This window comes from Equus przewalskii, chromosome 2 (genome assembly GCF_037783145.1).
Source record: "Equus przewalskii isolate Varuska chromosome 2, EquPr2, whole genome shotgun sequence".
Lineage (NCBI taxonomy): Eukaryota > Metazoa > Chordata > Mammalia > Perissodactyla > Equidae > Equus > Equus przewalskii.
Window position 1 is genome coordinate 30,622,982 of NC_091832.1, and position 15,530 is coordinate 30,638,511.

The 15,530-nt window shown below is 55.7% G+C and overlaps 1 protein-coding gene across 2 annotated transcripts in view; it reads right to left on the bottom strand.

Annotated features, from left to right (window-relative positions):
• Positions 1 to 15,530, bottom strand: part of GRHL3 (grainyhead like transcription factor 3) — a 34,436-nt gene that overhangs the window by 3,216 nt on the left and 15,690 nt on the right. For both annotated transcript variants that reach the window (XM_070597892.1, XM_070597884.1), the window contains exons 4-15: positions 14,284 to 14,629; positions 13,954 to 14,027; positions 13,334 to 13,487; positions 13,000 to 13,111; positions 11,540 to 11,634; positions 9,302 to 9,460; positions 8,757 to 8,835; positions 8,495 to 8,628; positions 6,813 to 6,847; positions 5,312 to 5,400; positions 4,371 to 4,456; positions 1,870 to 1,934 (exon numbers count right to left, since the gene is read on the bottom strand). In XM_070597892.1, coding sequence (XP_070453993.1) covers positions 1,870 to 1,934; positions 4,371 to 4,456; positions 5,312 to 5,400; positions 6,813 to 6,847; positions 8,495 to 8,628; positions 8,757 to 8,835; positions 9,302 to 9,460; positions 11,540 to 11,634; positions 13,000 to 13,111; positions 13,334 to 13,487; positions 13,954 to 14,027; positions 14,284 to 14,629 — 1,428 coding nt within the window. The remainder of the gene's footprint in view (positions 1 to 1,869; positions 1,935 to 4,370; positions 4,457 to 5,311; positions 5,401 to 6,812; positions 6,848 to 8,494; positions 8,629 to 8,756; positions 8,836 to 9,301; positions 9,461 to 11,539; positions 11,635 to 12,999; positions 13,112 to 13,333; positions 13,488 to 13,953; positions 14,028 to 14,283; positions 14,630 to 15,530) is intronic.

Consider the following 15,530-nt stretch of genomic DNA (forward strand, 5'->3'; position numbering starts at 1 on the left):
GGGCTCCTTCTGCCAATTACTAACTCTGTGACCCTGGGACTACTCTGAACCTCAGTTTCCTCATCTGTAGAAATGGAGATAATTGCTCCAAACTCAAATGAGATGAGATGATGCCTGGGAGTTATTTAGCTCAGTGCCTGGCATGTAGGAAGTGCTCACAAATGGAAGTTATTATAATTATGTTTTAAATAGCTGGCTTGGGCTTAAGGGAGCGATTTGCAATTCTACCAGTGGGGCAGGCTTATATGCAGGCCCCCCTCCCCAGCCAAATCATACACGAGGCACTCCCACCCCCTGAGCCCAGCCCGTGGGGGGGGGTCCGTAAGGGAGGCCGGCTGCAGGTGGGGCTGCAGCTAGGGGCATGGGCACCGGCACCCAAGGGGAAGTGGGGCTGGGCTTGTCTGGGCAAAGCAGAGCCTGCCCTCCGCTATGAGGTGGATTCCGCTCCAGAGAGCGTGTGAGCCCCAGTTTGAAACCGAAACTTGGAAGGAAAAAAACACACAAAAAACCCTAGACACTCATACAACCAAAACCAAACGGATCCTTTCCCAGGGGCTACAGGGCCGCGTACCTCCCCTGCCCCACCCTTCTGTGAGAGGCTGGGTGGGAACCAGAGGAGGGAGGGAGGGAGGGAGGGAGGCAGGGCCGGGCTGTGAGGGAGGAGGCCGCCAGGGCTTGGCTGGAAGGGGCCTCAACCTGAGTATAAAACCTGCCTTACTTTGCAAAGTCTTCTAAAAAGGAAAGCGCAGACAGTAGCCACGGGGCAATGCCTGAGCACCTTCCAGGGGCAGCTAGAGAGTGCAGCTGGAGCTCGACTGTCCAGAGCAGGAGGATGGGGTCTGGGCTGTGGGCAGGGGGGCTGGGGTGTTTCCCAGAGTCCTGGTCCTAGTCCTCTGGGCAGGGAACGGCAGTGACAATTCCTCACTGCCCAGGGCCCCGTGCTGGGCTGGTGAAGGGAACTGGTTAGCAAGGGCTGCAGGGGTGCAGCTCACTGGCTCTAACTAGGGGACTGAAGCCTGGGAGGGCAGTCACCATGTGGCCCTCCGCCTCCCCACCCCCCACCAGCCAAGGGATCTCCTGGGCAGATAGAAAAGGTGCTGTGGTCCTCAGCACTAAGCCCCAGGAGCCCACAGTAGGCTTAGGCGGCAGGCCCTGCCTGGCCCCCTGGAGGATAAAGCTTAACTCCCTCTTGCCTGGGCCAGACCTGCGGGTGGAGGAGGCCTGCGGCACATGCATGGCGGGGCTCCCTCAAACCGGCCAGTCATAACTCCCTTTTCAGACCCATCGCCACCCACTCCCCTTTAGGCCCCCTGACTCAGCCAGAAGCATCGTTGCTGGGCTCTGCCTCTGTGCCTTTACTCTGCTGCTCCTGCCCCTGAACACTGCTTTTCACCCATGAGCCTCAGTTTCCCTATGTGTGAAGTGTAGGTAATGGTATCTACCTCTCGGTGTGGCTTAGGGTTAAATGAGATGTGCTTAGCCTGGTATCTGACACATAGTAGGTGGTCAAGTGAGTGTGAGTGACTAACGTCTTTATCATTATAATCAGATGACTTGGTTATCCAGTGGCCTTGGGACTTGAACCTGAGTCTTCTGCCATGGACCCCCTCCACCTGAGGAGGTCGTCTAGCAAGACCCTTCCATTGGTCTCCCACTCCTTTCCTTCCGGGTTGTGTCAATGTCTGGTCTCTGCTGGCGGCCCTGGCCTGTTGGGGGCTCTCCACCCAACTCCACATCCTCTCCATGAAGCCAAGGACAAACAGGGCTCAGCACGGAGCAGCAGGCCCCCGCAGGGCAGAGCCACCTGCCGGGAGCTCCCTGAGCCGCCGTGTTGGGGGCCGGGTGGGGGGAGCGGTCCTGGGCACTTACCCCCGCTTACACTTCTTGTAGACTTTGTAAATGTTCTCCTCCGGGAACCCATACTTCTCAGAGATCTGGAAGAGAATAGTAAAGGATTCACCGTCTGCTGCCAAAACCAGATCTGTACCTCTCTTTTATACCATGACTTCTTATTTCCTGATTATAAAGTTATATATATCTACACTGTGGCAAATACAATGACGAAAATTACAATCATCCCTAACGCTGCTTCCCAGAGATAAACCCCATTAATATCTGAGTGTATTCTTCCCCATCTTTTGGCCATGTGTATAGATTTTTTATATTCCACAGATAGTTTTATATAACTTTTTTACTTATCATCATATATTATAAATCTCCCCACATCACAACAGAATCTTGACAAGCAGTGTGCTTCATGGCTGTAAAACATCCCAAAGAACCCTGGCTGCAGGCAGACTCAGGTTGTGCCAGGGCTCAGGGTTCCCCATTCACCAGCTGCCGACTTTGTGCAAACGACTCGTGGCGACGGTAATAGTGCCTACGTCATAGGGTTGCTGGAAGAATTTAATGAATTGGTCCTCATGAAACACTTAGCACAGTTCCTGGCAAGTACTAAGACCTCAATAAATGGTCATGATTATTATTTAAGAAGTGGAGCAATGGGGATGCTCTTGCCTTGTTGTGAGGGGGGATAACCCAGACATTTCCCTCTTCTAGGCAGGAATTGATTCCACTTGATGGATGAGGATGCTGAGCTCGAAGAAGAAAAACCACATGCCCAAGGCCTAGCCTAGAACCCAGGCTTCCTGCTCATCACATCCCAGAACGGTGGTGCTTATTCTCCGGATGAGAAAACTGTAGCTCAGAGGCCTGTGAACGACCTGCCTGAGCTCCCACAGCCAGGGTCAGCCCGTTTCTCCCAGAACTCCTGACGTTTCCTCTGAGGCAGACAGATGGGGTCTGGTCCCAGCTCCACCACCTGGAGTGGCAGAACTCTGAACAAGTCGCCTTCTTTCACTGAGCCTCAGTTTCCTCATTTGTAAAATGGGTGGAAGAATGGGATGTACGCAGAGGGTGGCTCTGCACATGAACTGAGACGATGGGGTACAGGGCCCAGCCCAGTGCTGTCCCCAGGCGGGAGCTCACTCAAGTGTTGCTGTCTGCTGTCACTGACTGCCCTGAAGTGGCAGCAACCTCAGGCCGTGGGCTTCCGGCTGAGGTTTTCCTCTTTGGGCCTTTTAGGAAGAGGACCAGACTCAGCTCCTCGGTTATTCTCTGCCTTGACAGAGATCCCTCCAGGCAAGAAAACTCCTTAGACTATTTATCTGAATGGCAATGTGGCCAGAAGCTACCAGGAAGATCTCAAGTCAATCTAGGCAAGAATTTAGGAAATTTCTAACCACAGTAGTACAAAGACAGGATAGGCAGCCCATTAGGTAATGAGCTCTCCATTCCTGGAAGTATACAAGTTAGGAGCGGGCAGCCACTTGGAAGAGCTACTGGGGAGAGAGCTCAAGCACCAGATGGGGAGCTAACCTTTTAAGGTACTGTCCAACCCAAAGATTCTCAGTCTATATTCAAGTGACATAAACGCCTTTGTGAGTCCAACTTCCTGGGGCTGGTGCCAAGCAGGGCTGATGAGATGTGAAGAGAACAGGATAGCATAGCAGAGTGGAGAGAGCTCGGGCTGGAATCCCAGCTCTGTCACTTCCAGTAACCTTGGTAAGTCACCTGACCTCTGGGAGGCCGTTTCCCCACGGGAAATGAGGAGATAACAGTACCCACTTTTCAGGGTTGTTAGGAGAACATGATGAGCTAGCAAACGCGGCATGCCCGACAAAATGCCTGGCACATAGTGGGTCTTCAACAAAAGGTAGATGATATTATTTGATTCATTTTTCCCTTCCCCAGCCCAAGATCTTGGAATCATCTGGTTTTTCTGAGTCGCTTGGCTCGACCTTTAAGCCCAGCTGGCCCTGGTGGAGACTGTTTGCTCAGAGTTTAGTGGAGCCCAGAGCTGCTGTGGGTTTTGTTCAGGGCTGTTTCACCCGCTCTCTGGTGGTTTGGGGGGTTGGGGAAGGTCTCCTTGCCGCCCCAGCCAGTGCCCCCCAGCCAACCACAGGCTGGAGGAATGAGGCCCCCTGGGAAAGAAAAAAGAGTGTCTCTGGGGCCTGGCCTTTTTGGGTTTCATTCCCATTAAAACAGAAACAGGTTTGCAAAGCCAACAAAAAACTGGGCTGTCAGACAGCAGCCATCAGATTAAGGAGGATTTATGGCGTGAGTGACTCCCAGGGTGGAGCCAGGGTTCCGCTGGGGGAGATAACATCACAGAGGCACACCCCCAACAGCCGAGCCTGCAGGCCCCCCGAGACGGGGTGGGACAGGTGGGCCACCAGAGAGCCAAGGTTCCAGTATGTTCCTTCCCAGAGGCTTCCTGTGGGAAATCAGAACTGTGTGGTGAAGACTGAGGGGACAGGAGTGCGAGAGGGGGCTCTGGTCAGGGCAGGCGGGGCCCCACGGCCTCTTACCGCATTCCTCAGCCCCTTCAGGTCCGGAGTCTTCAACATGAGGGCATCGAACACCTCCTCAGTCTCCCTGCGCACGTACAGCAGAACTGAGAAACAGAGGCGGCGTTAGTGGGCCGAGGGGGATAAATGAACCCGGGAATAGCTCAGGGGACCGGGCAATCTTAAAAATATTGTCTTCAGTGTAAGATTGATTTCTGCAGAAAGGGCAAATCCTGGCTGAGGGTCTGCACCCAGCTGGGAAACACTCTACTCGCTCAGACTGGGCGGATCCTGGCGGGTTTGAGTCCCCCTGGCTGTGTGACCTCGAAGAAGTCATTTTAACATCACTGAGCCTCGCTTTATCAATATGGAAAATGGAGGCGGCTCCACTCCCGACTTCAGAGTTGTGAGAACTAATGACATGACGTTGGGAAACACCAAGTGTGGTGCAAGGCTCAAGTCAAGACTGCTGGAAGCTTTTGATCTTAGCTGTTGGTTGGTTTCTTCCTGATGGCCAGCTATAGCCCCCAGCAGTTTGGGCATGTCCCCCAGGCATTCACAGATTTGAGTGCCAAAGCCAGAAAGCCAGGTATGGAAACCCCCCCCCCACTCCCACCCCCATGAGAGAAAGCAGCTTGGGGGGGAACTTGCCCAACTTAATGAGCTTGTAGCCTTTACCAGGTGCCCCAGGATGCCCTGTCCAGCAAGGCCAGGCAAGACAGAAGCCCTCTCGCTCCATGGCTGTCTCCCTGGCACCCTGGTCACCCTCCTTACCCACACCCCACTTTGAGTCTTGGCCCAACCCAAGCTCCGAGGAGGAGGGCAGCCCTCATGCTCTCCCCGCTGGGTGGGTGCTGCCCTGGCTGCTGGGGCTGGATTGGTGTTCGAGGTGTTGGGGAAGGCCTCCTGGGGGCTGGGGGCTGGCGGTGGGCTCAGAGAACAGAAGAGGCGGGAGAGAGTACCTCTCTGCAGATCGTCTTCCTTGGCCTGTTTGGAGGGCAGAGGCTCAAACTCCTCGGTGAAGGGCGAGCAGGTGCGCTTCAGGGGCAGCCTGCAGGGGCAGGAGGGAGGGCTCGTGAGGAAGCCAGGGGCACCTCAGGGTCGAAGGGGCCCCAGCGGGGGAGAAGACCCCATAAGGGCTGGCATCAAGCAGTGGGACAGCGGTTAAAGGAACAGATTCTGGAGTTAGACTACCTGGGTTCAAATCCCAGCCCTGCCACTCCCTGCGTGACTCAAGGTGAGTCCCTTAGTCTCTCTGTGTCCCCATCTATAAAATGGGGTGGCAATAAAGTAATAATAACAATACTTCCTAAAGTCTGAGGCTGAAGAAGATAATGCATACTACTCTTAGAACAGTGTGTGATGCACAATAGAGCCTCAATAAATGTGGACTATTATTTCATCATCAATGTTATTCTCTTTTTTTTGGTGAGGAAGATTTGTCCTAAGCTAACATCTGTTGCAAATCTTCCTCTATTTTGTATGTGGGATGACTCCACAGCATGGCTGATGAGTGGCATAGGTCTGTGCCCAAGATCCAAACCTACAAACCCAGCCACTGAAATGGAGCATGTGGAACTTGAACCACTCGGCCACGGGGCTGGCCCCAACATTATTCTTTTCTGAAAGAATCAGGTAGGATGTGAGTCAGTGGGAGAAGGAAGGGCTGTGTGATTTGGAGTAGGCATTTTAGTTCCAGCCCACCTCTGCTCCTTAATAGCCGTGTAACCTTGGGCAAGTCACTTCACTTCTCTGAGCCTCAGTTTCCTCATCCATAAAGTAGAGCAATAACCCCTGCTTGCCTGACTCACTGGGGCTGTTGCGAGGTGCTAAGTGACATAATTTGGTGTGAAGCAGCTTATGAAAAGGACCTCTTGTTTACAGGGAAGAGACTGATATCAACTACAAATGATTCATAAAGTGCTTTCCCATTTACAAAGATTCCATTTACACGCCGCCCTCATATCTGCCTCATGCCCAGGAGGCCATTCTCATCAGACAGGCTTCTAGGCTGAGGCCAAGAGAGGTGAAGGGACTGTGGCTGAGAGAGGGAAGGGTGTCAAGGCCCTACCTGGGCTGAAGGGCCAAGGGTGCCCCCCCAGAGTCTGGCGGGTGTGCTGGGGGAGGAGGGGGTTGACCCCCTCAGTTCTCCAGCACAGCCTCCCCTCCTCACTCCCCGAACCTGCACCACCATCTCAGAGGCTTTTTCTTTCCCTTTTTACAAGCAGGTGTCTCGCCAGAGATTCGCCAACTTTTCACATAAAACAAACCCATAAAAACGCAGGCAGTTTCAGGGAGAAAGGAGTGTGACTCTAGCTTGGGGGTTGGGGCAGCGCCTCCCGGCTGCTTCCTGTGGGCCCAGCCTCTGGCTTGGGGGGCCACAGAGGCAGGGCAGCGGGGGCAGCACGGGCAGTGAAAGGGGGACAGCGGGGAGGCGAGGCCCGCGGCTGCTTCTCTCCGTACCTGTTGGAGCTGCCAGGTCCTGCCGAGGGCACTGCCTGCAAGAAGACAAAGGATATTTTCCATCACAGGCAGGAAGGAGGGGCTGGAGCCTTTCTGGAAGGGACAGTCTTTGGGGGAGGAAGGAGAAGAACGGAGTTTCAATGCCTTTCCAGCCCATGCTGCTCAGATAACTCCCCTAAAGTGAGCTGAGATCTTGAGTCGAAAGGAAACATCCAGCCCAAGCCGGCTGAGTCAGGGATGTGCTAAAGGAATGCTGGCAGAATCACTGAGTCCCACGGGGCCCCAGCACACCCAGCGCGGGGACTGCAGACTGTCTGCGGCTGGCAACCAGGTGGTCAGAGCCGAGGCAGCAGGGGGCGAGGGGAAGAGGCGGTGCTCTTTGAACCCTCCTGTGTGCCTGGCACCGCGCTGTCTGGTGCCGTCATCGCCAGGCCCACGAGCTGAGGCCCGGAGAGGGCAGAGAGGCTCCTAGGGTAACATCCCAGGCAGGAGGCAGAGTAAGGATGCAGACTCTGGCTCTCTGCTCTTTCTGCTTCCCGGGTGTCCCCTCGCTCAGGCTCACAGGTGCAAGGACTGGTCCCCACACTTCCCTCCACAGAATAGCCATCAACCTGGCCACAGGGCCTTAATCCCGAGTGGTCATCTCCCTCCTTGGGGCCTCTGGTTGGGGAAAAAGAGCAGGTTAATGCAGCTGCCGGTGCTATGGAGGCCACAGCACTGCTTCCGGGGCAGTGAAGGGAGGATGGTGGACATGCAGAGGACTTGACACGTGTGCCAAGGGTGACATCAGTACTGGCTGCTCTTTTAGCTCCATCACTTATCTTGTTCCAAGTCTTATAAACCAAGGGCGACCTCTGCAGACATTCCCACCTAAACAGTAGTGAGCTATGACCTCTACTATGGAAGTAAACTAGTAGACAGGCTCTGGGATCTGGATTCTGCCAATGACTTGCGTGACCTTGTCTGAAAAGTGGGAATTTTCATTGCGTCTCTACCCAAAAGGATGGCCGTGAGGGGGAAATGAGGCTCTGCAGCAAAGGGCTCGGCCTGGCACTCCTGGCACGTCCAAGGTGCTTGGTAAATGGCTCCCCGCTTGAGAGGTGGGGTACCTGGTGGTCACAGGCACTGTTTCTGAAGCCAGGCTGCCTGGCTCCAAATCCTAGCTCTGCCACTTCCTGTGTGATTGTGGGAGGTGTCTGCACCTCAACCCCACGGATGCAGGGAGGATCACATTATCAACCGCATGGGGAGGCAGTGAGGGTCAGAGGAGGTGGCACCTAAAGCTTGGGGAGCGGCCCCTGGCACCCAGCGGGGGCTCACAGCGCAGTGGCAATGCGGTGATGGCCCACCCAGCGGTGGGCAGCTGCAGTCTAATTTGAGGCTCAGAGGTCAAACCTCCTCCGAGTGAGCTCCAAGCACGAACCTTCTGACGGTTATGAAGGCCGTTTCCTTATTAACATTCTTCTCTCCAGTAGAAAAGGCCACTGAAGTTATGTGACGCTACATACATTTTTTAATCCCCTGGGATTCAATAAAGGTATTTTCATTTTGATGTACAATATCAGAACCCATAACCTCTAAATTGGCCTGTAGTAGCTGAGTGGCAGGTTGCTCGCAGCCAGGCTGTGCTAAGGCATGTCCCTCCCAGGGGCCAAGACCCTCTCTTGGCCTAAGACCCTCACCCCTCCAGGGCGCTGCAGGCTGGAGAAGTGCACATTGGGGATGAACAGCACCGGTGGGGTCTCCAGGTCAGCCTCAGGCCGCAGGTAGGTGGTCTCATTGCCCCTGAAGCCGGACAGCAGGCAGCCCTTGATGCCTGATGGGAAAAGGAAGGCATTGTGCCCTGAGGTCCCTCCATTCATGCCCCCAACCTCTGACCTCTAGTCTTCTTCTCCCCTTCACCCCAACCCAGCCCAGCCTCGTCCCTGGCCAATCCCCACTGACCATTGTTGCTGGAGTCTGGGCACTTGACCTTCCTCCGGAACTGCTTCCGCTCATCGTCCCGCATCTTCCTTTCTGCTCCCTGCAGAGGAAAAGAGGAAGGGGGTCACCAAGGGTCTTGGGAGGGGCTGGCTGCTTTGCATCTTAAATATGGGCCAGGCTTCTGGTGCTGCTTTCTTCCCAGACTGAGACCAGGAAACGGGAAGGTACCAGTGCCCAGCCCAGCCTGGCCCAGCCTAGGCCACCCTGACTGAGGTCAGTATAGGCCATGAGAGAAACAGACAGAAAGACAGTTCTTCGGAGAAAAAGAGAGACATGGAGAGAGATTTATAGAGATCTAAAAGGAGAAAGAGATGAGAGACAGAAATACAGAGAAAGAAGAAAATATGCATCGAGACCAAGACAGACAAATGACAAGCACACGGAGACAGACATTCGGTGAGCAAGAAGCAGAGCGAAACACCCCCAGGATGGCTGGGAGGATGCACGGGCAGGGGCTGGCCCTTCTCCCCCCGGGGCCCAGCAGAGGGGCCGTCCACCCCAGCCACCTTGTCACAAAAGATCTTGATCTGGCAGACAGCGCGGTGCACCAGGCGCTCAGGGCTGGAGCCACAGTCATAGGTGTCGATCTGCAGGTTCAGGGGGACACCCTTCACCCCCTTCTGTGAGGAGAAGTCTGTGCTGAGGCAGTTGACGCCAATGAACACCTGGGGACAGACGGGAAAGCTGGATAAACAGCCTGCCCAGGTTGCCAGCCCTGCTGTTCCATAACCACCCCGTTTCGTGAGCTTACTGCATGCCTGGTGAGCACCCTCAACCTCACAACGCCCCCGGAAGCAAACATTAGCACTTCTCTTTTACAGATGGGGAAACTGATGCTCAGAGAGGTGTGGCAACTGTCCCAAGGCAACACAGGGAGTGTCGGTGGAAGCTGGGGTTTGAGCCCAGGCTCTTTGCCACTGGGCTATGCAGCTCCCCCTAGACAGTCAAGGGCAGCCCAGAGGATCGAGGCCCTGGGGTGGAGATCAGGGGTCCTTTAGGGGTTTAAAATCCAGAGCCTCCCTTTTCTGCAACTGAGAGTGAGGAGGTAGAGAAGAGCTGAAGAGAGGAGGAAGAGAAGAGGAGGGCCTCGGCCCTGCTTCGGAAGACCACTTCCTGCTGGCCCCGGGCCACAGAGGGTGAAACCCTACGCCTCTGCACCACCAACCCCAGCCCCAGCCATCGCTGGGCCAGTCACCCCCATTTCCAGCCAAGGAAATGGAGATTCTGAGCAGGGACGAGACTTGCTAACATTTCCCCAGGGAAGTCAGGCAGTGGGGCATAGCAGAACGAGGCTGGAAGTGGGCCGCCATACCTGGGGTGGGAAGATGGCAGCCTGGGGTCAGTCTCAGCTGGGCACTTCCTGGCAAGCTCACCTGGTGACTGTCTACCTGCCAACTCCTCCACGGGGTGTGAGGGCCAGACCCCACTCCAGGCTGGCCACTGTTCTTTGGGACATTTCCCTTGGAAGTGACCCTGACCTGAACAGGTGGGGGTGGGGCCTGAGCAGACCCCCATCCTTCCCCAGCTGTGGGGGTCAGGCCCTGGGGTGCATGCCAGACATACTTCCCCCTCAACCAGCTCAGCCATAGTGCAGCCCCGGCCTCCACTCCCCTCCTCCCCACCCCCCCAGCTCACACTTGAGAAAGACAGGAGCCTGGGGGCTTAAGAAGCTGTGGGAAAATCCCCACCGAAACCCACCTCTCCCTCTCCCTTCCCATGAAACTCCTTCCCCGCCTGCCTGCACTGGAGGCCCCAGCTCCTCCGCCAGCCCCCCTCCTCAACGCCTGAGTCTGTTTGAATAATAATAATCCCCAGCCTTTGTGCCTCCCTTTGTGTCTGCAGAGCCCCTTCACCTCCAGTTTCTCCAGGCAGGAGACAGGGATTAACTCCCCAGCCCGTCCAGGCCAGAAATGCCCTTGCCTTGAGTGGGATCCAACCCCCGTCTCATGGGGTAAGCCCAGTCCAGGGAGGGGAAGGGACAGGCCCAAGGCCACGCAGCTCCCCGACTCTCAGACTAGTGCCCTTTGCACCATTCCAGCTCTCCAAACGGAAAACCAAGACACAGAGAGGCCCAGAAGCACACCGGCAGGTTCCAGCCAGGCCTTAAGCACTCAACGGCTGCTGGTAGGAAAAAAATCACCAGAGGCTCCATTTCTGGGGCCTCTCTGCTAGGTCTGGCACTGTGCCCGGCTCTTAGACACACACAATCTCGTGGCATCTTCACCACAACCCTAGGAGGCAGATTACTGTCCCCTTCCTGTGGGCTTGGGAAGTGAAGTAACTGGGATTCCGGCCCTCATCCAGCAGGCTCCAAAGCATTTCTCCTGCAGCACTGTGCACTGGCTGCAAGTCAGGAAGGCTGGTGGCATCAGCAGCTTGCTGAGCAACCTTGCACAGAGCTCAGTTTTCCCATCTGGTAAATGGGTAGATTGGATTAACAACAGCCACCACGTACAGGCCAGGTGGTGCTCCACCTTTTATCTCTCTCACTCCATCCTCACGTCGACCTATCGGTCAGTACTATGATTACACCCCGCTTTTACAGCCAAGGCGCTGGTCCAAGGTCACAGAGCTGGGACGTGCGCCCGGCCTTCCTGGCTTCAGAGCCTGTCCTTCTCCACCACTCTCCATCCTGCCTCCTCCACTGGTGCCCTGGTTGGAGCAGCTGCTGCCTTCCTAGATGCAGGCGAGCCCTTTCCCCAGGACAGGGGCTTCTGGGCAGCCCAGCCCCCGCCAGCACTGACCTTGGCCTCCTCGTTGACATTCCACACGAAGGACAGTGCGTTATAGGCCACCTCCTCGATGTGCTGCACGGTGTTGAAGTTTTCTTTGCAGTCGGCTGAAAGCACAGGAGATCAGAAGCACAGTCAGGAGGGAAGGGATCTGGGGACACCGTGGGAGGAGGCACTGGGGAGCTGGGCCTCATTCTGGGGAGGCCTTGCATCCTCTCCCCTGAGGACCATGCTTCAGTCCTGGGAGGAAGCTGTTGTGTCCTGGGTTACGGATGGGAAACTGAGGGCCAGCCTGGGGAGCAGATTTGCCCAAACTGCAGAGGGGACTACTAACTCTGCCAACAAGGCCAGGGCCCTGGTCATTTTGGGGTGGAGGTTCTATTCTCACTGGGATTGTGATTTAGGAGATCTCCCAGCTAAAGCAGCAGCAGCAGTAGTAACAGTGGTAGTAACTAGCAGTAACACTAGCAGTACCAGTACCACTAACGTTGAACTACTAATATTGAATAAATGGTAGTACCACTCCACTTACTGAACATTTACAACACGGCAAGCCCTCAGTTAATCCTCACAACGATGCTATTAATATTCAGCTTACACATGACGAAGATGAAGCTCAGAGAAGTCTGGTCACATGCCCAGGGTCACACAGCTAATAAAAAGCAGAGCAAGGACTGGAGCTCAGCTTTGTCTGGCTCCTGACCCAGGCTCCCAACCACTTTGCTCTCTAGCTTCTCAGGGAAGTCACTGCATTGTCCCCATTTGTATCACGCTGTCTAGTATATGTGGTTCCACAGCGGGAACAGCACACTGGGCAGGCAAGCAACCAGCCTCATTCCATTTGACAGTTGAAAACAACGGGGCCCAGGAAGGGGAGGTGACACAGGTCAGACAGCCAGGAAGAGAATGAAGGAGCCAGAACCTGGAGACCTGAGGATGGCTGTGCCTCCCACCCATCTCAGGGCCCGGGACAGCGACGAGGTGGCACACACAGAGGGCCATCCCTTGCCCCTACCTGCTGACAGAGTCGAGGGCCCAGCTCCTGGAGCAGGACCGCCCTGCACGGGGCTTCAGTGCTGCCTGCACTATTATCTCAATCGGCCAAACCCCCTCATGCGGACAGGCAGGCGAGCGTCCCAGGGGTCTATTTAGCCAACACTGCTGGCGTCCCAGGGCCCTGTTTATCCCAAAGCAGCACAGAAAAGAGGCCGCTGCTACCAGCCAACAGATGCAAATCCCTGCAAACCCACAGTGCACGACCTGGAGACAGGGGCCAGGTGGGCAGCTGGGGTCAGAACTAAGTCCTGCAGGGGTCAGAGAGAGCTGGGACAAGGGGGCACAGCAAGGGAAGCCTGATGGTGGCGGGGGGGTGCTCACGCATCTGCGTGTGTGTGTATGCACATGTGTGTGTGTGACAGAGAGACAGAGCACAAGAGAGAGAGACAGGGACGGGGGCTCGGGCGGGCACTCACCCACGTCGATGACGCGCTGCTTGGCGGTGGGCTGCCGGGAATGCCAGTGCTTCCAGAACCGCAGCTGCTCTACCGGGACCTTCTCATTGTCGAAGACGACCATCACCACACTCTGCGGGCACAGCAGTCACTGTGACCCCCAGCCTCGGGAGAGGCCCAGGCAGTCGTGGCCCCTTCCCAAAGCCTGGGTCCAGTGGCCCTGCCCTTTTGCCTCAGTTTCCCCCGCTACATGGCAATGGGCAGCTATCCAATAGCACTCTCTCCCTGGGGTCCCCGGCAGGCAGGGCCGTTCCAACCCCCCACCCCTCCCCCAGCTGCTCCAGGGCCAGCGTACCTTGACTTTGTTGGAGGACAAGGCAAGGCCTTGGCTGCCCGCGGGGGTGCGCAGGGTGACGGGGTAGAACTGGCCCTTGTTCAGGTAGGCCATGGGCGATTCGCCCGACTTGATGTGGATGGCTTTGGGGGAGCCCAGCGTGTATTCAAAGTCACTGCGGAGGCCGGGGGAGGACAGTGAGGCTGGGCTCCTGGGCAGGAGCGCCCCAGTGGGCGGCAGGGCAGGAAGCCTGAGGCTCTGCTATGGACTTGCTGCGGGACCCCAGTAAGTCACTCTACTTCCCTGGCCTCAGTTCCCACATTTTCAGAGTTTCTAGTTAATGGCTTTGTTGAGCCACAGTCCCGTGAAATAATGAATAATGGCAACCAGAGAGACCCCTGAGGGGTGACAAAGCCACAGGGGAGCCTAAGGGCAACAGAACCTCAGCTTCCTAAGAGCGTGCTGAGCTCTGAGCTTCCTGAGATCCAGGAGAGGGATGTGGAAACCCTCCTCGCGCCTTGCATATGCCCTCACTCCCCCGTCATCCGCTGGTGATGCCTGCTCTGGGGACAGTGTGAGGCTCTCACTGCAGCCTGCTGCCCACTGCCCAGGTGGCCAAGGGTCCAGAGGGGCTGAGTTACCTCTTGGGGCTGGGATAGTCCTCTGGACACGGGGGTTCCGGGGATGTTTTCAGGATATCTGGGAAGAGCAGTGACTGCAGAGAAACACAATCCAGAGAGAATAAATGGCCACATTCAGGCTGCCGGGGCCTCAGCCCATGGTTGCTACATACAGCTGTGCATGTTGTACGGGGCACAACCTGGACAACAGTACAAGGCAGCCCTGCCTCAGCTCTAGGACTCTTTCTCCCATGGATTCCAAAGCTCTGACCTCCTCACTGTCTTTTCTCCTTCTGCACATGCGTGCACATATCCAGGGATGCTGTGAAGGGTACAGGGGTGGACCCTCACCTCTTGTGGGTCATCTTTGAAGGTGCTGTCAGGCTGCCAGCGCTGTGTGGGTGGCACCCCATGAATGCTCTCAAACAAGGAGTTGAGGGAGCCGTTATCATACACATCACTGGTGGGCAGCAGGTAGCTGTCCACAGAGCCAGCTTCCAGCTTGCTGGGGCCTGGGGGGAGGAGGGCTGCCTTGCCCAGGGTGGGCACGGCTCCCTCCAAGCTCATCAGGTTATTCTTCTTGAGCACGTCTGGGTACTCGGGGATTCCGGACACGTTCTCTGTCAGGAATTTCACGAGATGCGTGGGGCTCTCAAGGGGGGCGAGGTCCATCTCACATTCCATGCCATGGTGGTACCTGGGGGGAGAGGAGGGTGAGTGAGTGCCCCTTGGCTTCGGAGGGGCGAGGGGTCCTTGGCTGGGCTGGAGGGTGACCGTCGTACTGACACACTGACCTTCTTTAATCCAATGTGACCTTAGGTCCTCCCAACATGCAGAAAGCGAGACACTGGAGGGGGCCACTTTGTCACAGGAAGGAGCAGGGAGGGGAGGGTCAACAGTGGAATCAAGTACAGGCTTAGGGTTGAGGGAAAAGAATGTCTGCTTCACCCTTTCTACTACTTAGTAACGTAAAAACCTGAAAGGTATGTATTTCTTACCCAGCCGCATGGAGTCATTCACGGGTATGGGGGGTAGTGAGGATATGTGAGTACAGTCAATACATGTTGAGAAAAAGGGCCGGAAGGATATACCCCAAACAGTTAAGGGGGGGCAGGGAAATAGGATTACAGGAAACTTTTACTTTTTACTTTATACCTTTCTATGGAATTTGAATATTTAATAACAAACAGGGATTACTTTTGTAATCAGAAAAGCGAACAACATTTTGAAAAATTAGTTCTGAGGGGCTGGCCCCGTGGCCGAGTGGTTAAGTTCGCGCGCTCCGCTGCAGGTGGCCCAGTGTTTCATTGGTTCGAATCCTGGGCGCAAACATGGCACTGCTCATCAAACCACGCTGAGGCAGCGTCCCACATGCCATAACGAGAAGGACCCACAACGAAGAATATACAACTATGTACCGGGGGGCTTTGGGGAGAAAAAGGAAAAAAATAAAATCTTTAAAAAAAAAAAAAAATTAGTTTTGAGGAAAGTCCCTTGCACCAAAACCCACTGTGCCCAGCAAGGCGGGGGGGCCCTGAGCCAGAGGCCAACCATAGTGCCTGCTGCAGCGGTTCAGATTTTTCCGGAAGGCAGAGAGG